This window comes from Alligator mississippiensis, chromosome 3, assembly GCF_030867095.1.
Source record: "Alligator mississippiensis isolate rAllMis1 chromosome 3, rAllMis1, whole genome shotgun sequence".
NCBI lineage: Eukaryota > Metazoa > Chordata > Crocodylia > Alligatoridae > Alligator > Alligator mississippiensis.
In genome coordinates, this window is record NC_081826.1 from 234,251,175 (window position 1) to 234,278,026 (window position 26,852).

General features: G+C 41.1%; 1 protein-coding gene across 11 annotated transcripts in view; it reads right to left on the reverse strand.

Annotated features, from left to right (window-relative positions):
* PAM (peptidylglycine alpha-amidating monooxygenase) overlaps positions 1 to 26,852 on the reverse strand; it is a 272,458-nt gene that overhangs the window by 116,790 nt on the left and 128,816 nt on the right. For all 11 annotated transcript variants that reach the window (XM_059724977.1, XM_059724982.1, XM_059724979.1 and 8 more), the window contains 2 exons: positions 20,211 to 20,268; positions 6,471 to 6,558 (listed from right to left, as the gene is read on the reverse strand). In XM_059724977.1, the coding sequence (XP_059580960.1) occupies positions 6,471 to 6,558; positions 20,211 to 20,268 (146 nt within the window). The remainder of the gene's footprint in view (positions 1 to 6,470; positions 6,559 to 20,210; positions 20,269 to 26,852) is intronic.

Here is a 26,852-nt window from a genome sequence, read left to right on the forward strand (position 1 = left end):
AAAGCAGTTTACAAATTCAAAATTCCCAATTCAGTTCTCTAGGATGGATTTTTTTATTCATTAGATTTATATGCATCTCCTCCTACAGCTTTTTTTTTTTTTTGTAAGAAAAAGGGGACCCACGATGTGTGTGTTAAGGAAAATCCAGAAGTTAAGAGGAAAAGTAAGAGTGTAAATGAGAGAGGAATAAGGAAGATTAAGACATGGAAAGATGTTATTGGTTCAAATAGAGGGTCTAGAAAGGAGAGCCCAAGAGGAATTTCTGAATCTGTGGAAAGGGGGAGAAGGAAAGATGCGAATGTACACGTTGCATTTTGTTAGTTTTCTCTTTGAAAATATTGGCACGTTCCAATAAGGATGAGTTAGACACTTAAAGATGGCAAGAGTGTGGCTAGATTTGATGACAACAGATTCACTTTGGAGAAAGAGCTGCTCACTACAAATACAACAGACTTGAAAGAGAAAACAACAAATTAGTGCTGCAGAAAACCAGCAAGTTCAAGGGATACTCTACAATGAAAGAACAGAAGCAGAGGAAGCCATGTTGGGCAGAGCAGGGAGTTGGCAAGCAGACTTTGCAACAAGAGAGACAGAAAAAATTAAAGATCAAGGAGCCTGAATCCTAAAGCCGTATCAATGAAAGACAAGGACATGGATTCCAGAGCAAACAGAGCAGCTGAGAAACAATTGACAATAATGGAATGGAAGCCATGGAAAAGATATCCATTTTTCTGTTATGAGTCTGATGGCTAGTGCTGAAAGACACCAAGTAATGGGGAGGTGAGGGGAACTGAAACAGGGAGAGATCAGAAAAAGATCAGTGCCTGGGAAGAAGAACAAGTTTTCTTCCCCAACATAGAAAATGGAGAACAAGATTATTCTTATTTTCACCATTCTTAGAGCAGAGAGGTAATTAACTGTCTTAGACTGAATTCAGACAGAGGGCAGGCTAGATGTGTACTTGGATCATCACTCTTAGTCCATGATCAACTATGACCTCACAGAAAATGAGCTAAAATATGATCTAAGAACCTTGGAATAAAATCAGTAGCAGTAATAAATAATAAATGCATAATCCAGTCTCCTGTAACTGAATGTTCAAATCTTTCCTATTACATCACTGATGCAGGCACACCAACAAACAAACAATAGTTGAAGAGCTTTTTTGCTCTGTATTACAAAGGCCTCATCAAATGTCCTTTGCATAGGTTCCCAGGGAAGGAAACTGTAAACAAAATAGAAAGCATCATTATGCCCCTTTATAAACTCATGGTGCCTACACACCATGAATACTGTCCCTAGTTTTAGTCCCCACACCTCAAAAAGGATAGAGAACATACAGAAAAGGGCAACAATGGTTAGTGGTAACGAGGGGCTTCCATATAAGGAGGGACTAAAGAGGTTAGTCCTATTCAGTTTAGAAAAGAGATACTTCAGGGTGGGGTGGGGACACGCAAGGGTTTACAAAATACAAAATGGTGAAGAAAAAGTAAATAGGGATTTATTATTTACTCTCTCTCACAATATAAGAAGTAGGGGTCGTAAAATAAAGCTACTAGATAGTAAGTTTTAAACTAACAGGAAAGTTTTTTTTCACACAGTGTATAATTAAAGTGTTGAAGTTATCTCCACAAGATGTTGTGGAAGCTGACAGTTTAGCCAGATCCAGACAAGGATTGGACGAATTCTTGGAGGCAAAGTGCATCAGTAGCTATTGAACATGGGAGTCAGGAATGCAGCCTCTGAATCAAAACTTCCTAGATCGTAACTCCTGGAGGCTGCAAGTAAAAGACGAACAAGGGAAAAACCCTGATCACATCTTGTTCACTTTCTCTTTCAGCATCTACTCTCTACCACTATATGACACAGGATACTGGGCAAGATGGACCCATGGTCTGACCCAGTAAATGGCAGTTCTTATTTTGGCATTGTCATGACATTTTCTTCTAGTAGTTGAAGAGTCAGAAAAACATGCTACTGACCAAACAACATCCAAAGGAAATTTTCTTTCATAATTAGAAAATCCTTCATTCAAATCTGAAGAGAAAATTGATTCCTCACAGTATTTCTACTATTTTGACCTAAGCACCAGGCCAATCTATAAAAGGACTACATGAGAGCTTCAGACGCTCACAAAGTCATCTAAATCAATATGATTTCCATTTATATGCAAACAGCTAAACACAATCAGTGCAATCTGCTTGGTTTAAAATATGATCTGCCATGTTATATGTGTAGGTGCAAACTAACTGAAAAAGCTACACCCTAAAGACCATACCTGAAAATCTATTTCATTCCAAGCATCTCTTTTTCACATTACAGGTGTCTCTTGCTTTATGCGGGTTCCGCATGTGCAAATTCATTCTTATGCGATGACCCTTTTTATACCAAAAATTTCTTATATGCAAGGTAAATTCACTCTTAGGTGATCAGCGTGGTAGAAGTCCGTAGTCAGTTGCTTTGTGCAGAGCATTGTGTTGTGTGAGTGATGCGCAACAAAATATAGTCTCCTGTGTGGATCTGTGCTCCTCGCTCATTGTCTGTGACACGTTTCTGTAGTTGCCATCCCCTTTATGACAGTGACCTGTGCTTGTGTATACTGACTGCTGTTGGCGAGTACCAAAATTGTCTTGTAAAGTGGTAGAAATGGGTCTGGGGGTCAGTACAGTCGAGGTCTTGGAATGTATCCCTATTTGTTACACTGTCAAGTGGGTTCCGTTTATGCGATTTCAAGTTATGTGCTGTTTTCCAGGAACGCAGGTACAGCATAAAGTGAGGGAAACCTGTAAAATGGTAGCTTTTCATGTAAGCATGTTTAAATGAATGGAAGAAGGAATAGTTACAGAGGCCAAAGAACTGTCTATTGGAGAAAGAAAAACAAACAAAAAAATCAATAGATATTCCTAGCTTTCATTAATATAGTTTCACTTGAACATATAATTTAAGACAAGACTGTAACCTAATTTTCAGGAGACCCGGTTTATAAATATGGGAGACAAATTTTCAAATTTGAGAAAATTTTCTGTTCTGTGTTAAAAAATTTGTCAAAACATTTTGAGAAGCTATATGGATGCTCAAAAAGGCTGGAAAATAAACAAACAAGAACTAAACTCTCATATACTGTATTTTGAAAAAGCACCCTATTGTCCTATTCACTTTAGTGATCAATAAGAAATAATCACATTTAAAATAACTGCCTTAGGTCTTCTCTCTTCAGGTTCCCTTTCAACACAGGTTTAACTTTTAGAACCCCACACATGTGCAGGTAAAGGCGTGATAGGTTCTAATGCGGCATCCCCACAATCGCACTCCCAGCTACAGGGGAGACCTTGCTACACATACAAAATAAAGCTTTATCACAACCCGCTATAAAAGTTATTTTCGAGGTCTAACTTTATAGCTGGCTGGAGTTTTGTATTGTGTGATAACTACTTTGCATGTGTAGCTGGTCTCAAGGTGATTGCACAGTTAACCAGTTAATTGCACAATACCTATTACATGCAAAGAGGGCCTTAGTTCTTCCATACTGCTTCAGAACCCAAGGGTTGCAGCATTTTCTTTTTTTTTTTTTCATAAATGCAAACTGTCATTTGACTATTCTGAGATCATCCCCCCCCTCCCCCCCACAGATCACTTTTTTCTTCTACTCAAGCCTCTTCTTCACATAGTACCCCTGCAACCACCTAACAGGCCACTTCTGCACACACACCAGCAAAATGGCAAGTAGCAATGTAAGCCAGAAAGCCATTTGCTGACCTAGAGAACTGTAAAAGGTAGCTAGCTGTCTTAGTCTGAAGGCATGACACGGTAGCACCTGAGAAAGTAACTGGTTCAGAGGGGCATAAGCTTTCACAAGTGGCAGCCTACTTCATCAGATGCTGTGAATTCATGTTAGTTTCCAAGATGCCACCATTCCCTGCCTTGTATAGAACTGTGGTGAGCGTTTAGGAAAACTATCATCCTTTAAGTACCAGAAAGGAGGAGAGAAATGGGAAGAATAGAAAAAGCAAGAAGTTGCAGAACCTCCTCTACAGGAAACTACAAAATAGGAAAACAGGCTAACTGTAGGATGAAGCACAAGACAAACAAGCTGACACCCCGCAGAGGCACCTAGAGATGAAGTGTTTTTGGGCTCTTGCGCTGGCTGACTTAGGAGCTGTTTTCAGGGGGGAATTTAAGAATAGAGTCATTTCTGATATGGGTTCCCTGACTTTGCATAAGTTAATTTGTTTGTTTTCCAGTTCAATTCAATATTACTTCATTTAATGAAATAACAGCACATTCAACATTATTTCCAGCATATTTGATGTTATTTCATCCACTGATCATATCACTTCTGTGTTCCACATTAAAATGCCAATTCATTTCTGAGTGCAAATGATGGTGTTACTTTGAGCTAAAAGAACTATTTAGAATTAAAACTATATGCAGCTTAAAAGCACTCTTTATGCTTCCTTTTTGAAGATTTGAATGTCTAAATAGAGTCTCCTCAATGGAGACTTCTTGGTACAGAATTCCGCTTACCTCCCAAACTCCTATGCCCTCTCTACACATTACATGCATCACGCAATTACCAGGTTAACTGCACAATCAATTTAGACTGGCTACACATGCAAATTAACTATCCCACCATAAAAAGGTCCAAGCAGCTATAAAGCTATTGCAGGAAAATGTATAACAACTTTATAGCTGGCTGCTCTTCAACTTTAACTTGCACATGTAGCAGGGTCTTGCTGCAGCAGCTGACCAGGCTCCCAGCCACAGGGCTGCACCGTGTGCAGCTGCAGAATTCTAGGTCCCAGCAGTCATGGGTTACTGTCACGATCTCCAAGCCCTAGGGGTCAGCTGAGGGGCTCTCAGTCGCAGGAAGCTGCTTCTTTCAGGTGATCGCCCCTGCACCAGAAATAAGGCAGGATGGAATCTAATGTACAATTCCACAATCACGCCTCCTGCCATGCACATGTGGCATGGCTCAAGGTATGATGGTGTGGATCGTACATTAGATTCCATTGTGCCTTTAACTACATGAAGAGGGGCTCTTAGTCCTATCAGCGCATAGGCTTTGCTTGTTTTTTTCTGATCAAACTCTTTATTCAGACGTTTTCCAAGTCCGACTTGAAGAAGGATCTGAAGTTCTTCTGCAGTTCAGGGAATGTGTTACATGAAGTAAATTTTGATTAACTAATGGTAATTATTGAATTCGGATGACTTTATAACTATTATCTGTATAAGCTTCTTCCAGGGGCCATGATTTGAACAGAAAAATAAAATCAGAAGTAAAAATCTGAACTTTTTCTCCTTTTTATTTATTTATTTTTAGAGAAAGAGACATCCATTTATTTTAAAAATGGAAAATTCTCCTTTTCTCCTAGTTTCTTTTATTTCCAAGTACTGGCCTGCCCCACTTTCCTTCCACTAAACCTCATCTGATTTATATATAGAAATTAGAGGAGAATCATCAGGATTTAAGTTTGCAAGCAACTTAAATTTTATTAGGGGAAGAAGGAGGAAAACCCCTTTTATATCCTTATCCTAAAACCAAGCAAAATGGAGACCATCCAGGATATCAATCACATCATGTTTTTCGTACTTCCCTGCATAGTTATTACTTGCTTAATAACGCCAAGGCAACTTTAGGGTGCTCAATGCCTTTGAAAATTAGGCCATTTATTTAGGTGCTTGAAATTTATGACACTAAACTTTGAGCATGAAAAAAAGATCTTGCTCTGTACAGCTGACTACTATTCAGTTTTAAAGACTCTGATTTAAAATAATTCAGTAATTTGAACACAGGAAGCAATGAGCAGCATTGACAACAATTTGGACCCTCATCTTTCTGATCCTTTTACGACTTTCCTAGACCACACTGGGTAAGGGTTTCAGGGGAGTGGAAAAGGGAAGGGAAAGAAAAAGATGAGTAGAGAGGATTACAGAAGATCAAATTTTAAAAATGAAGGTGCATGTCATGAACCACAAGTAGCGAAATAAAACATAAAAAACTTTAAAATCTGACAGTTGCGTAAATAAGTGAACACTTCATTTATAAATAAGCTTTATAGACCATACTTAAAGACATTAATTCCTCAGGTATTTTCATTCAAAACTGCAATTTTAATGTCTAATTCACATCTATAAATACTACTTGGTACTATAAATATTACTTTTTCTCAAGTATAGCTGAGACCTGAGAAGTTCATGCCCTTTATCACATTGACAAAAACATATTTGCTGTTCTCACAGTATATCTTCATAGCGCTGCTATTACACAAATGCATCAGATTTACAGCTGTATTAAACATTTACCAAAACCTTCAAATACAAAAGTTTGGTGGGAATGAAAACTATAATTTCTTTTCCCTTCTCAATTTTTTATTAATTAAAATCTGGGACCCTCCAAAGTTGTATACAACTGTAGTCAACACTGATGGGAAATTAAGCTATAAGAATTAATATAAGCCCAAATTTCTTACCAGTAATTTTCAGTGGAAGAAGGCATGTTACATCCAAAGAGTAACATGTGATGGACAGTGTCCATGCTGGCATGAGGTTTAAAGTCAACTGAAAGACAAAATGATAAAAAACAAAGCATAAATATGAGTCTTATTCTTGTTAAAGGAAACCATTTTGAGACTGTTGATTACATGCATATTGTAAATACTGTGCAATCACTCAGTCATGGTATTACGAACAGAGATAATTTATTTGGATGTATGTAAGATGTAGTGGTTTAACATGAGCAAATCAAACAATAACAAGAAGAGGCATGAAAAATTAATACTTCAAATTGTTGTTTTGTTTGGTTTTTAAATGTCAGTTTATTTCTACGAGACAAGTAAAACTTACTGAAAAATGGATTTTTAATCTTCCAGAAAATGGAATTATGACTTCTCACTTGTCCAGACATACTTCCAATAAATACTCAAATATTAAATCTCCATAGCTTCTATATCAAAACCTGTAGAAGCAGAATGATTTGCAAGAAAGGAAAAAAAAAAACCCTTTAAACTAAAAAAAAAAGCTGTGAAACCAGATCTCTAAGAGTTCATCATATAATCCAGAGTTTAAACATTAGAGATGTTGAAAAGGTTGTATAATGTAAGCATTCATAGTTTCATAGTTGGTAGGGTCGGAAGGGACCTCAGCAGATCATCAAGTCCGACCCCCTGCCACGGCAGGAAAAAGTACTGGGGTCAAACGACCCCAGCAAGGTGTTCGTCCAACCTCCTCTTAAAGACCCCCAGGGTAGGAGCCAGCACCACTTTGCTTGGAAGTTGGTTCCAGGTCCTAGCCGCCCTGACTGTGAAGTAGCGCCTCCTGATGTCTAGTCTGAATCTACCCTCTGCCAGCTTGTGACCGTTATTTCTAGTCACTCCTGGTACTGCTCGGGGGAACAGGGACTCCCCCAATGCCTGCTGGTCCCCTCTGACTAGTTTGTAACAGGCCACTAGACCCCCCCTCAGCCTTCTCTTGTGGAGGCTGAGCAGGTTCAGGTCCCTTAACCTCTCCTCGTAGGGCCTGCCCTACTGCCCCCTGATCATATGGGTGGCCCTCCTCTGAACCCTCTCAATGTTGTTCTCATCCTTCCTGAAGTGCAGTGTCCAGAACTGGAGACAGTACTCCAGCTGCAGCCTGACCAGTGCCACAGAGGGGGAGGATCACCTCCTTGGACCTGCTTGAGATACATCTGTGGATGCATGACAAGGTATGGTTGGCCTTCCTGACTGCGTCCCCACACTGTTGGCCCATGTTCATTTTGGCATCAATAATGACTCCAAGATCCTTTTCTGCCTCTGCAATGACAAGAAGGGAGTTCCCCAGCCTGTAGGTATGCTGCTGGTTCTTGCTCCCCAGGTGCAGCACCTTGCACTTGTCAGTGTTGAAACCCATCCTGTTCTCAATTGCCCACCCCTGTAACCTGTCTAGGTCCGATTGCAGTCTATTCCTCCCTTCTAGTGTGCTCACATCCCCCCACATCTTAGTATCGTCAACAAATTTGAACAGGGTGCTTTTTACCCCTTCGTACAAGTCACTGATGAAGATGTTGAACAGTGCGGGTCTGAGGACCAAGCCCTGGGTACCCCACTACCTACATCCCTCCAGGTCAAAAATGACCCATCCACCACCACTCTCTGGGTGCGGCCCTCCAGCCAGTTAGCAACCCATTTGACTGTGTAGGTGCTGACGCCACAGTCCCCTAGTTTTTTAATGAGAATGTGGTTAGAGACAGTGTCAAAGGCCTTCCTGAAGTCCAGAAAGACTATGTCCACTGCTACCCCTACGTCTAAGGATTTTGTGACCTGGTCATAGAAGGCCACCAAGTTGGTCTGACAGGACCTGCCTCTAATGAACCCATGTTGGTTGCCCCTAAGTATAACCTCCCCTGCTGGCCCCTCGTGGACATGAGCCAGGATAATTCTCTCAAAAAGCTTATCCAGGATCAAGGTAAGACTAACTGGCCTATAGTTTCCTGGGTCCTCCTTCCTCCCTTTTTTGAAAATGGGAATCACATTGGCCCTTTTCCAGTCTTCTGGCACCACACCAAGAGTGCTTGTAAAGCCGTGCCAGGGGTCCGCAATGACCTCTGCTAATTCCCTCAGCACTCTGGGGTGCAGGTCATCAGGACCAGCTGATATAAATACGTCCAGTCCCTCCAAAAGTTCCCTGACTAGATCCTCACTGACCCTAGGCCTGGGTGCGCCTCCCCTGGGGCCTGTGGGGGTCCCAGCAGATAGGCTGATCTGGTCCCTGCTCAGGAAAACGGAGGCAAACAAATCGTTAAATAGGTTAGACTTATCGTCTGGTGCGACAACCAGATTTCCTAGCATGTCTTGCAGAGGCCCCACCTTACCCAGTACCTTCTTTTTGCCACCTATATATTTAAAAAAGGACTTCTTGTCCTTGATCCGGGTAGCTAGTCCCAGTTCCATCTCCACCTTGGCCTTCCTGACTGCCCCCCTGCAGCCCCGAGCAACTGAATGCCCCTTTTATTCTGAATGCAATGTCAGTCAGTGGTACAGAAAATACAGATGAGCTTTGTCCATATGACTGGCTTTAGGAAGTACGTTTCTGCTGTTGAGAACAGTTCTAAATAACTTTATATGAAAAAAATATATTGTGCTTCAGAATATTAGTAGATGTAGCAGGACCCATCTTCTACAAGCAAGACTCTTTAACTGCTCAAAGTTTTATAGTCCCTCTAAAGTTACTCCCACATTTATACAAAGCCAACAAAGAGATAGCTAACACTGAATGACATGCTGATAGGTACCAGCACATAATGCAAGATATCATACATCCTGCTGGGTAACAAATGAATGAAAATTTCACCCTAAATACTCCAAAAAACACACACCAAAACTAACCATCCTATCTCCAAAGGTACACATATTGGCAGATAGTGTTGCCAGCAGAGCTTTGGCTTGTTCGACCATTAGATGCTGTTCCAAAAAGAAGGACTGGTAGAAAGATATGGGATCTACCTGATGAAGAGAGGGTAGAGAATTTTCACAGACAGACTTGCTAACCTAGTGAGGAGGGCTTTAAACTAGGTTTACCTGGGGATGGATATCGAAGTCCTGAGGTAAGTAGGGAAGCGGGTGACCTGGAGGAAGCGCAAGCAGGAGGGGCAACAGGGGAAGCGATCTCATTCTTCATGAAAAAGTAGGGCAATCGTCTAGTTACCTCAGGTGTCTATACACAAATGCACAGAGCCTGGAAAACAAGGAGAACAACTGGAAGTCTTCACACAGTCACAGAACTATGACATGAGTGGAACAACAGACACTTGGTGGGATAGCTTGCAAGACTGCAAGCAATACTGTCATGGATGTGTGTAAACTGTTCAGGAAGGATAGACAGGGGAGAGGAGTTTTTTTGTTTTTTTTTTATGTAAAACAGCTGTATGACTGATCAGACCTCCAGTCTGAAACTGGAGACAGGCCTGTTGAAAGTCTCTGGGTTAGGGTCAGAGGGGAAAGCAACAAGAGTGATGTTGTGGTGGGTGTCTGCTATAGACCGCCGGACCAGGAGGATGAGGTGGATGAGGCAGCCAGCAAACAGCCAGCAGAAATCTCCAGATCACAGGTCTGGCTCTCATGGGGGACTTCAATGGGGAGGGCAATACAGCAGTACACAGGCAATCCAGGAAGCTTTTGGAGAGTGTTGGAGACAACTTCCTGGTGCAAATGTTGGAGAGGCAAACTAAGGGCCATCCTCTCCTTGATATGCTGCTCACAAACAGGGAAGAATTGGTGGGGAACATAGAAATGGATCGCTACTTGGGCAGCAGAGATCATGAGATGATTGAGTTAAGGATCCTGAGGAAAGGAAGGATGGACAGCAGCAGAGTAATCACCTTGGACTTCAGAAAAGCAGACTCCAACTTGCTCAGGGAACTGATGGGCAGGATCCTCTGGAAGGTCAGTCTGAGGGGGAAACGAGTCCAGGAGAGCTGGCTGCATTTTAAATAAATTTCACTGAGGGTGCAGGAATGAACCATCCCGATGCACAAGAAGAGTAGCAAGTATAATAGAAAACCAGCTTGGCTTAGCAGGGAACTTCTCAGTGAGCTAAAACTAAAAAATGGAAATTTACAAGAAGTGGAAACTTGGACAAATGACTAGGGAGGAGTATAAGAGTATTGCTCAGGCATGCAGGGATGAAATTAGGAAGGTGAAAGCCTAACCGGAGTTGCAGCAAACAAGGGATGTGAAGGGTAACAAGGAGGGTTTCTAGAAGTATGTCACCAACAAGAAAAAGATTAGGGAAAGTGTGGGTCTTTTACTGAATGGGGGAGACAACCTAATCACAGATGATGCAGAAAAGGCTGAAGTACTCAATACCTTTTTTACCTCAGTCTTTACAAGCCAGGTCAGCTCCCAGACTACTGCACCTGGCAGCACAGTTTGGGAGGAGGCGAGCAGCCAACAGTGGCAAAAACAGGCTAGGGACTATTTAGAAAAGCTGGACATATACAAGTCCATGGGGCTACATGCAGTGGTCCCGAAGGTGCTGAGGGAGTTGACAGATGTGATTGCAGAGCCGCTGGCCATTATTTTTGAAAACTCACGGCAGTCAAGAGAGGTCCTGGATTATTGGAAAAGGCCAATACAGTGCCCATCTTTAAGAAAGGGAAGAAGGGAGGATCTAGGGAACTACAAACTAGTCAGGCTCACCTTAGTCCCTGGAAAGATCATGAAGCAGATCCTCAAGGAATTAATTTCTAAGCACTTGGAGAAGATGAAGGTTATTAGAAACAGTCAGCATGAGTTCACCAAGAGCAAGTCATGCCTGACCAACCTGATTGTGTTCTATGATGAGATAAATGGCTCTGTGGATGTGGGGAGAGCAGTGGACATGATATACCTTGTCTTTAGCAAGGCTTTTGATACCATCTCCCACAGCAAGCTAAGCAAGTATGGATTGGATGAATGGACTGCAAAAGTAGACTGAAAACTGACTGGATCACTAGTCTCAAAGGGTAGCAATCAATGGTTCAATGTCTAGCTGTCAGCTGGTATCAAGTGGAGTGCCCCAGGGGTTGGATGGTCCCGAGGCTGGTTTTGTTCAATATCTTCATCAACAACTTGGAAGATAGGATGAAGTGCACCCTCAGCAAGTCTGCAGGTGACACCAAGCTGTGGGGAGCAGTACATATGCTGGAGGGTAAGGCTAGGATTCAGAGAGACCTCAACAAATTGAAGGATTGGACCAAAAGAAATCTCATGAGGTTCAATAAGGACGAGTGCAAAATCCTGCATAGGTGAGGAACCAACAGGCTAAGCAGCAGCTCTACAGGAAAGTATCTGACGGTTACAGCGGACAATAAGCTGAATATGAGCCAACAGTGTACCCTTGTTGTGCAGAAGGCTAATGGCATGCTGGGCTGCATTAGTAGAAGCATTGCCAGCAGATTGAGGGAAGTGATGATTCCCCTCTATTCAGCACTGGTAAGGCCACATCTGGAGTACTGTGTCCAGTTTTGAGGCCCCCACTACAGAAAGGATGTGGACAAATTGGATAGAGTCTAGCAGAGGGCAACAAAAATGGTTAGTGGGCTGGGGCACATGACTCCTGAGGTGAGGCTGAATGAATTAGATGTATTTAGTCTAGAGAAGAAAAGACAAAGGGAGGATTTAATAACAGTATTCAGCTACCTGAAGGGTGGTTATAAAAGATGGAACTAGACTATTCTCAGTGGTGGTAAATGACAGAACAAGGAGCAATGGTCCCAGGCTGCAGCAAGGGAAGTTTAGCTTGGATATTAGGAAACTCTCTCTCACTAGGAGGGTAGTAAAGCACTGGAACAGGTTACCCAGAGAGGCTGTGGAATCTCCATCCTTGGAGGTTTTTAAGACCAGGCTAGACAAAACCTTGGCTGGGATGATCTAGTTGGCGGTGGTCCTACTTTGAGCAGGGGGTTAGACTAGATGACCTCCTGAGGTCCCTTCCAACCCTCGTTTTCTATGATTTGATAATTCTGTAGTTGTCACCTAAATATTGCTCTGGCACATACCAGAAAGTAGAAAACAAAGCAAGGAAGAAATAAAAGCAAAAAGCTGTCAAATGAATTGCAAGTAATGAACAAATTAAAGAGTTAAAATCAAATTGCTTTCTTAAAATTTTCAGTTTTAAAGCTGTTCTGTGTTATCAGTAACAGCAGCAGCACTTTTTTGAGAATTAAATATCTTTTTTAACCTGATAGAAGCAAAATATACTAACCTTTAATTTAATGTTGTGAAATGAAGTAATGAGCAACATTCAGATGATTGCCTATTTTATGTGTGGGTAATATATTATGTACTAGGTTGCTCAGCTTCCTAAGAGGAAAAAAAAATCTAAAGCGCCATAAATTTAACCCACTGTCTCATACAAAACCCAATATGAGAGGAGCTACAGGACAGAGAGACAACAGCTGACAGCAAGTCCCCATTGTGGAGTCCCTCCTTTTGAGAAGTGTGCATGGGGCCAACAAAGCTTTGTTTAATATTTCAAAAGAACATTTAGATAGTTTAGTTATATTTATACATTGAAAAACAAAGCTATAAAGCAATCAGAAAAGGCATCACTATCAGGAGGATCAATTCTAAAATGACAGCTAGAGTTTTACAATTCCCTCAGGATGCAAAAAAATGCTCAAAAAACCCACAACAACAACCCCCCCCCCCAAACCATTTTGTAATGAGTTTCATGAGCTGTGATACTTAAACTGGCAGCACAACAGAACTAAAACACTCCAGAACATGATGCAAGAGGTATAATATTTAATAATGATTTTTTTTTTTCCCCACAGGGAAAATATTTTCATCTTCTAGAAAAGGAAAGGCAGTGTCAGCTCTGAAACTGTCAAGTTAAACTATTTCTCAAAAGTAGGGATTACCGCATTAATATATAAATTACTAGATTAGGTTGAAAAACCTGACTAACAATTTGCCTTCCTCACCCAGGCTTGCTTTTCCCATACTTGCCTCTGACATCTATTTTTTTCCATAATTTACTCCTTACTATCTACCCATATTAGAAGATTGCTTGTATACAAGCTACACTCCATGTCATGCTTGCCCTTAATCACACTATTTATGGTTTTAATAAGAAGCTAAAAACCTCTATTTTCAGTAGTGGTAAAACCAGTCTCTCAGAACATCTATTTTACATAAAAGTATGTTCCAACACATTCTGGTAGAATATACCAGCTGTACATTCTAGTCACAGGACTGCATTTAAATTTTAGGTAAGACCTTGGTACACATTTAAAGAACTTCAGAGAAACCAGATTAGCTATCTGTTTTACTTCTTAAAAATGATTATATCCATTTTATATGAATCATATAGGAGATGAGGATAAATTAAGCATATTAAATTAATTTATCAAAACTTCAGATAATTTATCTGCTGGAGAAAGGGATATGCTCTTGTCCTAAGTATCTTGTTAGCACAAGCACCAATCATTAATATCCCATCTTCTGGGTGCCCAGTTTTTTAATGTACTCAAACTCACTGTGATAAGCAAGGACTCAAAGTCTGTGTGTGAAGCCAGCCAGGCACCTAGGAATGCACACCAAACTGGTATTTTCAAAGAAACCTAAAGGCATTAACCCCATCGAAGTACAATGGGACTTGGGTGCCTTATTCCCTTCAAATCCTTTCAAAACCCCATTTTAGAGTCCTTTACAACATGACCTAATTACAATATTGCAAAGAATATTTCCAGAAAATATTAAGAAGGGTAACAGTGTTTTATATTGCAGCCTTCCACAAAAAGTTGTTTTTGTATATAAACCAATTTCTGTATTGCCCTGTGCATTTTTTCCCAAAGTAATCTCACTCAAACCTGAGAAAAGTTATAAAAATACCACTTGGTTTTGCCCATGAAGTAAACCAAGCCGAAAAGACAAGTTGTACTGTAATGTTATAGCAAACCAACCTAATTTAATTCTCATCTGTGGTGCCTATATATTTGGTATTTTTTAATTGTGCTCTCCTATCCAGGAATGACACCAAGTTTATTTGCATGCTAAATCCTATGGAGGCTTCAAACATATAGCCAGTTAGTTTAAATTGATCCAAGAGTGCCCAATGCCTCACCCATGGAATTGTCTAAATTACTTCTTTTTCCAGCACATCATTTGTCTTGCATCCAATCCTACAACTTCTTTCAGTGTGCACCCTAAGCAACAAGGCTATGGGACATTCTCAAGCAATAGGTCCATGTTTATAGAGTTTGTTGCTTCCAGACCAAAGATGTATTTAGAAGCATAGATAGCTATTGTGACTAAGTACTCTTCTGCTTGATATCCTTGAAATCCTGGAAATTTAGATGAATGTGAATATTAATGCATGTCTAATGCTGGAGATGCATTGTTTTTCCTCCTCAGGTCTAAAGTGTTAGTGAACCTATGTAAGCTATGTGTAGAGTGTGTACCCCCATACCCCAATGTATGGGACAAATTGTCAAGACATGACAAATAAATCCCCAATAATGATAACAACTCCAGTGGGGAAAAAAAATGTATCATGTGATTACTGGGATGGCTTCCTCAGGCTCATCACCACCAGATTTAGAGTTTGGAAAGGAAATTCACTCCCTGCCTGCATCCGCAGGTTTGACTGGCAGGGCCCTTGGATATTTTGTGCCTTCCTCTCCAGCATGGGGCCTTGTTAGTTTGCTGGGATTAACTGGGTACCTGCCACTGGAAGGGGTTGGGCAACTTGTGGAATTTTGGTCTCTCCTTTTTGCTATCTGGGATGCAATTTTTTTTTCTTGAGGACTGAGTTAAATACTTGATTGAACTAAAGTCTGATATAAGGTATTTGTGTGAACTGAATGAGTTACAGCATACAGGAGATAACCCTACACAGCCTATCAGTGCTTTCCAGCCTTAATTTCTATGAAACTATGGTTTTAAAGTGAAGGGATGTCACAATAAAAATACTGAATGTTATAACTAATAAATAATAATGTTCTTTTAAAAAGTTAATCCAGAGTTCTTAATTTTACTCTTACCGTATTCTGTTTGCAAACATGACAACAGCTCAAAAAATAGCACATAACATGATTTTCTGCCCACAAATTCTGCTTAGTCCATTACCATAAAATAATTCTGCACTAAAGAAAGACCTTTTGTTTCGACATTTTTCTCACTATAGCTTAATAGCAAAATTATGATCAACTCTTGGACAGGACAGACAATGTGCCATTTAGGTGGACTCTTTAACTTGGTTTGTAAGTGTTTTAAGCTGCTGTTGCCAATTTAAGCAAGAAATGAAATTTCTGAAGGAGGTCAAATATGAAATATGATGATCTTCATTGCATTACCCGAGACCCGTAGAAAATGTAATGCAAGTGAGATACAAAAGGCTAGACTTTATGAAAGGTAAAATTAAAGGTTAGGTCACTGATGTGCTGAGACCATTACCTACCATGCTGACTCGTTTTCTATCTTGTTTATTTGTATTCCCCCATCAAATCTGATGTCTCTTTTTATATTTAGGCTGCTTGAGAAAGGAACAGTAATTTTTTGTGCCATCTCCTATCAGTATGATTCTAATCCACAACTAGGACTCTAAGGAATGATTGTCAATATATCATCAATAATAGTACTAATATTATCATATTAATGTTGATTGGGCCTACTGAAATCTTATTTCTAAGAAAATATTTTTATAATTAAGATCACTACATTAAACTAGAATATCAGGGGAAAATAAGATGTTCATCATGTCTGCAGGCCCATTTCCACTACTCTTCCCAGCTAGGCATGTTCTTCTCTCCATTCCCATGTTTTGTCAGTCTTTTAAAATAGCAATAGGTACCAAAAAAAATATTAAAAACAGGAAGATCAGATTATGAAAATGTAGACACTAGCAAGTGACGCTGGACACGCACAATACCTGCTGCTACTTTTAGCTATTTGGTATTTTAGTTGGTAATCTCCCCTTAAATTCTTACAAGAATGAATATTTATAGACTGAATGTCACATTCATATATATCAAGCTGCAGAAGAGGGTACCAGTTTAACTATACCAAAGATTAGGAATTTATTCTTTTCTATTTTGAGCTGAAGATATACAGAAATAGATATAACACTCTATTTAAATAGTTCATTCTGATAATATGATGTAATGCCTTGTAACATTTACAGATGTATGCATGCACTTTACAAGGTGCTGAATCATAGCCTATTTGAAAGGCATCTCTTTACTTAAATGAACTTTAGACTGGATTTTAAGTGGATTTTGGCTTGGCGACTTTGTCATCTAAGGGAAAGAAGAAGGGAGATCCAAGGATGGCTGGCCTCCATAACTGCATTCCAACCACACCTCAACTGCTAAAGTCCTAGACATAAGTGATATATGAGAGCAGGAAAACACCATTTTTCAGAGAAAGACACAACAGGACAGTTGCATCTAATGTCTGGCATGCATCCCTACCCAAAGACCTCTTAATTATTAATATGAGGAACTGTGGGGGAACAAGGTGGTGCTGAAAGGGTGCCTAGTTGATCCTGTGTCTAATTTAAGTATTTAAGTAATTATCTTATTAATTTAACAAGGATCAACTTTATATGGCTGGACCTGATTTTTGTTTTTTAGACAGCTTTTTTCCTTTCTCAAACAAAATTATCTTAGATCACATAACTAAATTCATTTATAAGAAATGAGCTAAAAATGACCAGGATAAATTAACCTTCACTACTTAATGAGTTAACACAGGCATCTAGATGCACTTAATTCAGTCAAGTTAATGTTACCTAACAATAAGCATGTTTAAACATGCATTACCATGGTAACAAACCTGCAGTGTTCAGGAGTCATGTATGAAAAAAAAGCAATAAATCATGTAATTAGTTCCATCTGTATTTCTGAATGTAATAGGCTCCATCTAATTTGTATAGCGCAATGTGACAGATAAGGGCTTACCATCAGTCAAGAAGAAAAAGACACATTTATTTACTGGTCAGCCATGTGAGTGAAAGTAAGGGGATGAAGATGACAGTCAAATTTCTTGGCTGAGTGGTTTGCTGTCAGACTCAATTCTTCCGAGTGTCTGTAGAACACCCTTTAGATATCACTACAGTTCAGTAGTCAAAAGCAGATTGTATCAATGCCAGCACTATTCAGGGACTCAAAGCCCCTATCTGGCATGGCTCTTTATCCATAAAACAACATTTGAGGATACTAAAAAAAAAAAAAAAATCATATTTTTTTCAAAAATGCATATAATAGAAATGTTCCCATTTCATTTTAAAAGTTTCCCTCACCCAATTCACCTTATAGACATTAAATTACAATGCAGTCCTAGTTGAAATACCAATCAGGTTCAAACATCAAATTTGATATTTTGATCCTAAACCAAGAATGCCATACATAAAGAAGTCAGTACTAAGTGATTATTTATGTCATGCTATTCATTTCTAATATAAGGAAAAAGTGCTGATGATTTAAAAACACCACACACAGTTCTTCTGCATCTCTATAAATTTCCAGACAGCACTTGGAATGGTAGGATCCAGAAAATACATTAAAAGGCCCTTGATTTATATGTGCAGGTCTTGTGAAGCTGGAGGTTCTGTAACTTCCAGTACTAAAAAATGTAGTCAGCAGCTCATTCAAATGTATACTAGAATGATATGCACTTGTAATATGCATCTTATGGACTATCTAACTGTAAAAGTTAATTTAATCTGTATAGATGTACATTCTTAAATAATTACAAAGTCACTGTTCACTTACCATACTGGAAAAAATAGTAGTAATAGAAAAAAAGAAAGAAAAATTATCTTATTTCTCTTGTTAAAAAAAAGCAAAACAAAACAATTACAGCACAAACTTCCCCATTGAACTTTCTCCCCTGAACGGAAGCTGTGATTTGCTATACTGGTATTTTATACCACGGACCATTTCACACAGTTTGACATTTTTCATGTTTATTGTGTTTCATAAGCACATGCACATGTGCTTAGCCTTTCCCATAGAGGTATATATTGGTGAATGAACTCCTGTTGTTTAATGGGCAATGTCCCTAGGACATCTGCTCTAGCAAGAGCTGTGAAACAGTACATCAAGTAACTACTGGACCAGCATCTCTTCTAGAAGCAGGGACTGAATTAGTCCTTCTGTCATGCACAGAAATATCCTCAAAGTACTAGGAGATAACCAGAAACCACATGTGAGGATGAGGTTGTAAGAGACTATCTCCTCTCCAGCCTAATAATAGGTGACAGAACTAACATTAAAGAAAGAGAAAGACATTTTAAAGTAAAAGAAAACAGACCATGTCTGTGGAGGCAAAAGTCACAGAAATGCAAGCGTCAGAGATACCAGTATAATTCAAGGCAATAGGAACATCACTATGCTGTCACCACTTCACAAAGCCCTGATGGATCATTCTAAATAGCAAATCTTGGCATTCTTAATTCACCGAAGTCCAGCTGTAATAATTATATGTTATGGAACAAGTAGAACAAAAGTTAGTTTCGCATCCAGGAGAAACACAGCTATCTAAAAGCTACCCTTCCTTCTCTTTCCAGATATGAAGATGTTTCTCTGGATTTTCCACTAACACCTTACATGATTCACTCCTGAAGTATTTAGTACTTCAGTTGAAATTCACTGAAGTACTAAATATAAATTGTGCATAAATAAAGTTTGGTATATAGTTTTTCAGTTGCACAGAAACAGCAGAGTTTACTACATGACCTGTACGGTAAGAAATAGTTTATCAAAGAACGAACTACATTCATAATCCTTTCAAGCTCAAATCTCACAGCCAAAAGATAATTCAAGTCAGCAGCTGCTTCACTTACTCAAGCCTCAAGAAAAATCTACTTGATTTTTATTATTGCTATGATTGTTGCAACAGTACAGTGTAAAAATGTAAGCATACTGTTCCATTCCAGATCTAACTACCAGTTCTTGCAAACCAGTCAACATAGATGTATAATTTTTTTAATATCCCAGCAGTAAATAATTATACGCATTTAAAAGCCACCATCTCAGAACGTGCCCCAAGGCATACAGGGATAATGGAAAGTGGATAAAATACAGATGGTCTACCTTTACCTCTGTTCTTCTTTCCAGCCATATACAATGGTGAAACCAACTTCAGTTAAATAAACTATTTGCAAGTCTTCTCTTTCTTACTAAACAGCTAAATGCTTGCAAGTAAAATGGAACAAAACTGAAGATGCCCAGAAGAGGCACTGAACACATAGTGCTTACTTTACTTATCTACTTCTTTGATCTAAACATCGATAAACGCTTGCAGTACATTCTGTCATTTACCCATCACGTCATCCAGGCCAGAATATATATATTTTGCAGACAGGTAAGATCTTACTGTGCCCATTGTTGATTGTAAGTGCAAAGGATTTACAGCCTGTACCGGCAGGTAAATAAACAGTCTGTTCACTGAAGCGGAATTAAGTATCCAACCGCAGACAGAAAGCCAATACTTTACAAATGGGACTGCTCAGTATTGGCTGCTATAGGCATCTGCATGCAGCTCCTTAACTACTATTGCTCATGAATCTCTCCAGCTACAGTTTGTTATCTTGACTCTAAGTAGCTCTCTCCAGTTTGTTTCTGCATTAGGCATGATGAATGCATTTTAGAAACTCTGACAGTAAAAGATTAGGCTTATATGAGTCAAAGAAAGTGTTGAGTAATTTCACAAGGGCTTGATCAGATTTTCCATTCAACTAATACTCACCTACATAGGCTTCCTCGTCCACTGGCAGATGTAATGACATGCAGAGGTAGGTATCAGACTATTAAGGAAACAAAGACAAAATTATCTTAAAATTGAATATTACCGGAACAGGGGGAAAAAAACTAACAACGCTCTATATATCTTTTAAAATTATTTTTACTAAGCTCCAATGGCATGCTAAGAAAAAAAATTAAAAAGAAGATAGGTAGTTACCCTAAATTGGCTCCACATAAACCTGACTGTTAAAATTATTCACCAGGGCTACCCAAAAGCCTTTAGGATTTAAAGAAGTACATGCCTCTGTCATTTCCCTGATAAACCACTGCACAAATCAAAGGAACACACTAAATGAAGTGGCACTTTCTTGGCCTTTTTCTTCCTCTTTGACTATAATATACTATTCTCTTAAAATTTTAATCTTTCTGTATTTCAGAAATCAATAGCAATTCATTACTAAACACATTTCTACCTGAATCAGTAATTCTTCCCTCGTTTCTAGATTTAAATGGTGTACTTGAGCCATAAAGCATATAAATATTGAAAATGTGTGCTATAGTAGCAGCAATCTTAAAATTACCTGCACCCAACTCCAATTAGTATCATTGGGAATTATGCCAGGAAGTCAAGAGAAGAATATGCCCCTAACAAAATCCAATGCAAGAGAACAGAATCAATACAGAGCATAATTTGCGGTTCTCCTTGGTTATTAATGGTACAGAACCATCCCATTCCAAAAGCAGTTAGATGACTAGTCCCTTGAGACACAATAGTAGGAAGGCAGCCAGCACAAACCATTTTTAGATTGCTACTGCCACTTTTGTTGCCCTAAAATCCGTTTCAGTTTAAAATGTCAATCACTGGGTGATTAGCAGCTAAAGTACTCAAACGACTCACGATCAAGTTCTGTCAGCGACTTTTACCTCTGTATCCAGCTTTGGTCATGCTGCTGAGGATGCCAAGAATAAATCATATGAAGTTACTGGGAGCAAAAAGCCAGAGAAGGAGCAATGCTACAGCAATTTATACGCTAAAACTCTGATATTTCCAAAACAGCAACAGACAAGGTCCCCCCAAGATGGAGGAAAGAGCAGATAGGCAGAAAGGCATGCATAGGTTTGCAGAACCTGTTGTTTGTCCTGGGAATTTACCTGGGTTTCAAGATAATCCAAAGAACACTGGATGATTTCAGAACTCTGCCAGTACAGTAATTCTGGAGACCCATTGGTGAAATTAGCAACAATCTACCACTTTAACATGTGGGATACATTTATTGTGTGGCAAAACAGAATGTATGGTAACCTGCCTTGCATTCAAGGCAGATCCCTGCTGCTGAATGTGGGACAGGCTCCATAAAAGTAAGTGCTCCATAGAAGTCCAGGGAAGAGGTGAGGAATCAACGGTAACACTGCCCTCCTAGGACAGCTTAGTCATGAGACTGTATAATGTAAGAGTTGTAGAGGTCCCCCGATACATCAGTCCGATATCGGATCAGTACCAACGCAAGGAAAATTGGTTCTATCAGAAATCGGCCTGATGGGGCCAATAATTTGGCTGATAAATGCATAGCACTCAGGGAGCGAAGAGCACAGCCAGCATCATGGAGAGCTACCTTCAGTGGGTAAGTCTGGTATGGTGGAAGGAGAGGAGGGAGGGAAGGGGTGTGGGGGGAGGCAGATCAATGCCCTCTGTGGTGAGGGATGGAAGAGGCAGGGGCAGGTGCTGCCCAGCTGGAGCAGGGCTTGTGGGGGAGCAGTTCTGGCTGCTGCTTGCACCCTGAAAGGGCATGGTGGGGGAGGGGGAAATGTGTGCCCCCAAATCTGCATGGGGCGGGGCGGGCAGGCTGCAGCTGGAGTTGCACAGGGCTCTTCTCACTGGGAACTAGGCCTGGAGCTGGTGCCAGCAGCACTGGGAGAGGGGCTGCAGCCATCCCAAATTTTGCCGCCTCCACTCCCAGCACTGCCTCCACCAGCTGCTCGGTGTAGCCCCGGGTCAATGCCCTGCCTCCACCCACGCGCCAGGAAGAGCTGGAGCTGTGCTGGGCAGCTGGCATTGGTGGCGCTGGGTGCGGAGCTGTGGAGAAATCTGGGGTGGCTGCAGCCCCCTCCCAGTACCACCAGTACCTGCTCCGAGCACAGTCCCTGGCGAGAAGAGCCCCGCGCTGATCCAGCTCCAGGCCCCGGCTGCAGCCTGCCCACCCCTCCCTGCACAGAGCCAGGGGCACACGCCCCTCTTGTGCCCTCCCGGGGTGCAAGCAGCAGCAGAAGCTGTCCCTGCCCCCCCTGCCCCCCTGCCAGAAGCCGCGGCTCTGTCCCACCCCAGCTGGGCAGCTCCTGCCCCTGCCCCCTCCCTCCCTGATCACAGGGGGGCATTGATCTGTCCCCCCATGCCGCTTCCCACCACACAGACTTACCAACTGGAGGCAGCTGTATCAGAAATCGTATTGGTATTGGCTGATATGCCTCCTTAAATATCGGGTATTGGTATCCGCCCCCAAAATCTCTATCAGGGCATCCCTAATGAGTTGCTACTGTAGTAAATCAGTGCATTACCAGTTCTTAACCTCCCAGCAGATACAAGTGTGCTTCTGCGAGGTTGGCAACAGCACTTCTGTATTATGCGTCAGATGTGAATAAAGAAAGATTTTACAAAGAGCTACTTTATAAAATGAATACATTTCTGTTAGCATTTTAAAATTTCTGTAGCTTTGGAGTGCATTTAAAAGAAGGCAAAAAGTTTAACAGGAGAGGTCACTATCCATTTGTACAGCACCCCCAGATTCTAAAACTAATATAGGCTTCACTGTAGCAATCCCTGCAAACACATATTAAGATAAAGTTTCCATCCCAGATAGATAACAACCTAATTTAGGACAAGAGGCAGCAAGTAAACTTAAAACAATTAGATCGAATTGGGGAGGAAGGACAGGTATAGTGGTGATAAGAACGGGTGGTTACACAGAGCAGAGATATACATAGTTAGATAAGAAAAAGGTTGGGTTTTTTTGGTCACAGCCGGGAAGAACCAATTCAATTAACATTAGGTGGATTGTGTGTTCTATGTACTTTCATGGGGTTAATAGTGACAATATGACAGCCCTCTTAATAATAATAATAGTAATATTAATAATATCCAGTTCACATCACATTTTTCATTTAATACTTAGTTCAGTGGCATTTTTTTTGCTTTTTAAAATAATGTCAGAAACAAATAGTGTCCAATATTCCAAAAGTTAACAAGACGTAATGGCTGATTATAAAACCAAACAAATTAAAACAGAATTAAAGCCCAAACCTTTAACGGTGGAGGGTGATTAATCATTGACACAATCTAGTGAGGGAAATAATTAATATTTCATCTCTTTATAATGTTCAAATCAGGACTGAATGTGTACTTAGTTTTAGCTAAGGCACATGTGATAAATTTTAACCCAGCACAAGCTACTGGGTTTCAACACCCTAGTGAGGAAATAACATTCTACAGCAAGTATTCAGAGGCCATTCAGATGATCAACTGGCTGTTTCTGGTATTTTAGGAAACTAGGAATATTATTAGAAATTAGGGTGTAAAACCAGGACTGAGACATTGATTTCTCTCTCTTTTTTCCAGTTATTGCTAAGTCCCAATGATGCATCTCCTCCCTAGTATTACAGTATCTTCTACTTTTATCAGTATCCTAGGCCAGTTTTTCATCTCTGCACAATTAAATCACCCTCCCCACTTTTTCTCGTGCATTCCTTTTTTACATACAGCCCCTCAACAAAATGCTCTATATCTTAGCACACTGCCGTGAGCTCCTAACTAATCTAGTCTGTCTTAGAAAGTTCAGAGAGTAACCTAATGGAAGAGGGAGAAACAGTAAATGAAATTAAATCAGAGCCATTGGTGTAGGGTCCCATGCTCTTTACTCTGTCAGTTCTAAAGAAATAGCCAAGCCAAAGTTAGAAGGATCATAATAATGTTCAACTTAGCTTTGCTGGTATATAAAGCATTGTTGGGAACTGTCCAGCTTAAAAATGCTGAACAGCACTGAACGCTAATTAGAATTGTGTGAGGCTCTATAGTTTTAAATTATAAAGTTCCATGAAAAAAAAACCCTACTCTTTGCAAATAAAAAGCCACTTCAACCATATATTGGCATGGCCCTTAACATAACCTACAGACAAACTACACACCTGACCTCAGGTTGGCAATATATCTTAAAAGGCAGGCAAACTTTATTTTTGCATGAGTTAAACTTTACTCTGATTCATTATGCAGACAGTTTACCAGACCCCATATCTAGCATTTAGAAACTTTCATTAAAAATTTAGCTTTCCTTCTCTTTTCCTTAGCAACTTAGCAAAGGACTCAGTTTAGCTCATCACATAGCAGAAATACTTCTCAGCCATTTTTGTACTGCTTCTTGTAACCTAGATCGATTGGTTCATGTCTTCCATATCTCAGCTGCTACCTTTCCATATATGAATAAGCTTTGAAGATAGCACTTTCACTTCATAACATAAAGAAACAGAATACTGTGAAAAAAAAATCTCTTAAGGCTTTGTTCCTCTTCACGTCATCCAATGTTTCTCCCCTTCTCCTCTCTCCCAGTTGTCAGTTATGTTGCCCTGCATCAGCTGTCTACGGCCTGTTCTCCAGAAGCAGTGCCTCCAGCAACTGAAGCACCACTGTTTTACTCTTCAACTGTTTCATTACACTAATAGAAGGCTCTGACCAGCAGAGTTCTTTTGACACAACAAGCCTGCAAATCAGGGGACAAGCAGGTCAGAAATATTTGGAAAATATTTGAAGAAGATTCCCGTATCACACCATTTTACTGAACTGTTACAATGCAATACTTCACACAGCATGCCTTTATACCCTGAAACCTTTTCCCATTAAACCAGGCTTCCTGCCAAACTATATTCTTCAATGGTAGAAAGGCCAGACAATGAATGAACCCCTATGCAAAAGGAATCAGTTACATTTCTTCCAATTTTTTTCTAACCATTTCCAATGAAAGGTAAAGAAAAGAGGAAGGCACACATCGTTGAGCAAACAACTAGACCAGGCCTTGAAAAATTCTACTGGCATTTTAGGATTTCTGTCTAGCAGAGAAGGCAGGCTTTTCTTTAATTACATATAAAAGATGAAAAAATAATCAAGTCTATCAGACTAAGAGAATACTGGTTTTGGCAGTTTCCCTCCAGCCACTGGTCTCCCACATCCTTCTGCTTGAAAAATCTTATGCGAGATACTAATTTCATCATCAACAGTACTCTCCATCCTTTCTACATTTGTCTCCTTGTTTCTCTTCTGTACTCGTATATGATCATGGACATGTGTATATATGCACATGGGCTTCCTCTTTCTGCAGAAATATGTTAAGTTTTACAGAAATAAAAGAAAACAGGAGGTTTTCAGTAGGGCTGTGCGAAGCTTCAGTAGCCGACATGATTCAGAGGAGATTTGGCCTGATTTGGGGATTGAATCTTTGAATCCAAATAGAATCAGGAGACCAATTAAAAGCTCTGAATTGATTTGGAAAAGATTCGGCCAATTCAGAGATTCGGCCACAGACTGAACAGGCAGCTGACAGCTGCCTCCAGCTGGTAAGTCTGTTGGGGCATGAGGGAGGGAAGGACGGGGACTGGGACAAGCTGCCCAACTGGGGTGGGGGGTGCGGGACTCGGGGAAGGGGTGGGGGAGGCACAGAATGTGGGTGCAGCTTGCTCTGGGTGGAAAGGGGCAAGTGGTAGCATGGCATAGTCTCTGTTCCCAGTGCTGCCGCGCCTGTAACCCATGGCCCCCGGCTGGCTGGCAAGCAGAAGCAGTGCCTGCGCGCCCCCCCCCCCCCAGCTCACAAGCAGTGGCAGCACCTGCCCCCCCACCCAAGCTGGCAAGCAGTGGCAGGGCATAGCCCCCGCTCCCAGTGCTACCATACCTGCATCAGTGCTGGGAGCGGGGGCTCTGCTCTGCTGCTGCTTGCCAGCTAGGGCAGGGGGGCACAGGATGCAGGTGTGGCAGCACCGGGAGTGGGGGCTCTGCCCTGCTGCCACTTGCCAGCCAAGGCAGGTGCTGCCGCTACTTGTGAGCCGGGGCAGACGCTGCTGCCTCTTGCCAGCTGGGTTGGGGACGGCACAGGATGTGGGTGCATCAGTGCTGGGAGTGGGGGCTCTGCCCTGCCACCACCTGCCAGCCGGGGTCATGGGGTGGGCACTGCCACCAGTTGCCAGATGGGGTGGGGAGGTGTGGGATGCAGGCGCAGCAGTGCTGGGAGTGGAGGCTATGCTCTGCTACTGCTTGCCCCCTTCCCTGCAGAGTGAGCTGTGCCCACATCCCACCTTATCCCCGTCTTGGCTGGGAAAGCAGCAGCAGGGCAGAGCCCCCACTGCCAGCATTGCCGCACCTGTATCCCGCATCCCCAGCCCCCCTCCTCGAGTCTCATGCCCCTCCATCCTGGCTGGGCAGCTTGTTCCAGCCCCAGCCCCAATCCCTCCCCCACTCCTCTTCCATCCCTCTTCCCCCAACCCCAACAGACTTACCAGCTGGAGGCAGCTATCAGCTGCCTGTTTAGTCTATGGCCAAATGTCGGAAGCGGCACCAAAATTTTTGGATCCGATTTGGCTGAATCAAATCAGGACAGTGATCCAAATCTCCAAA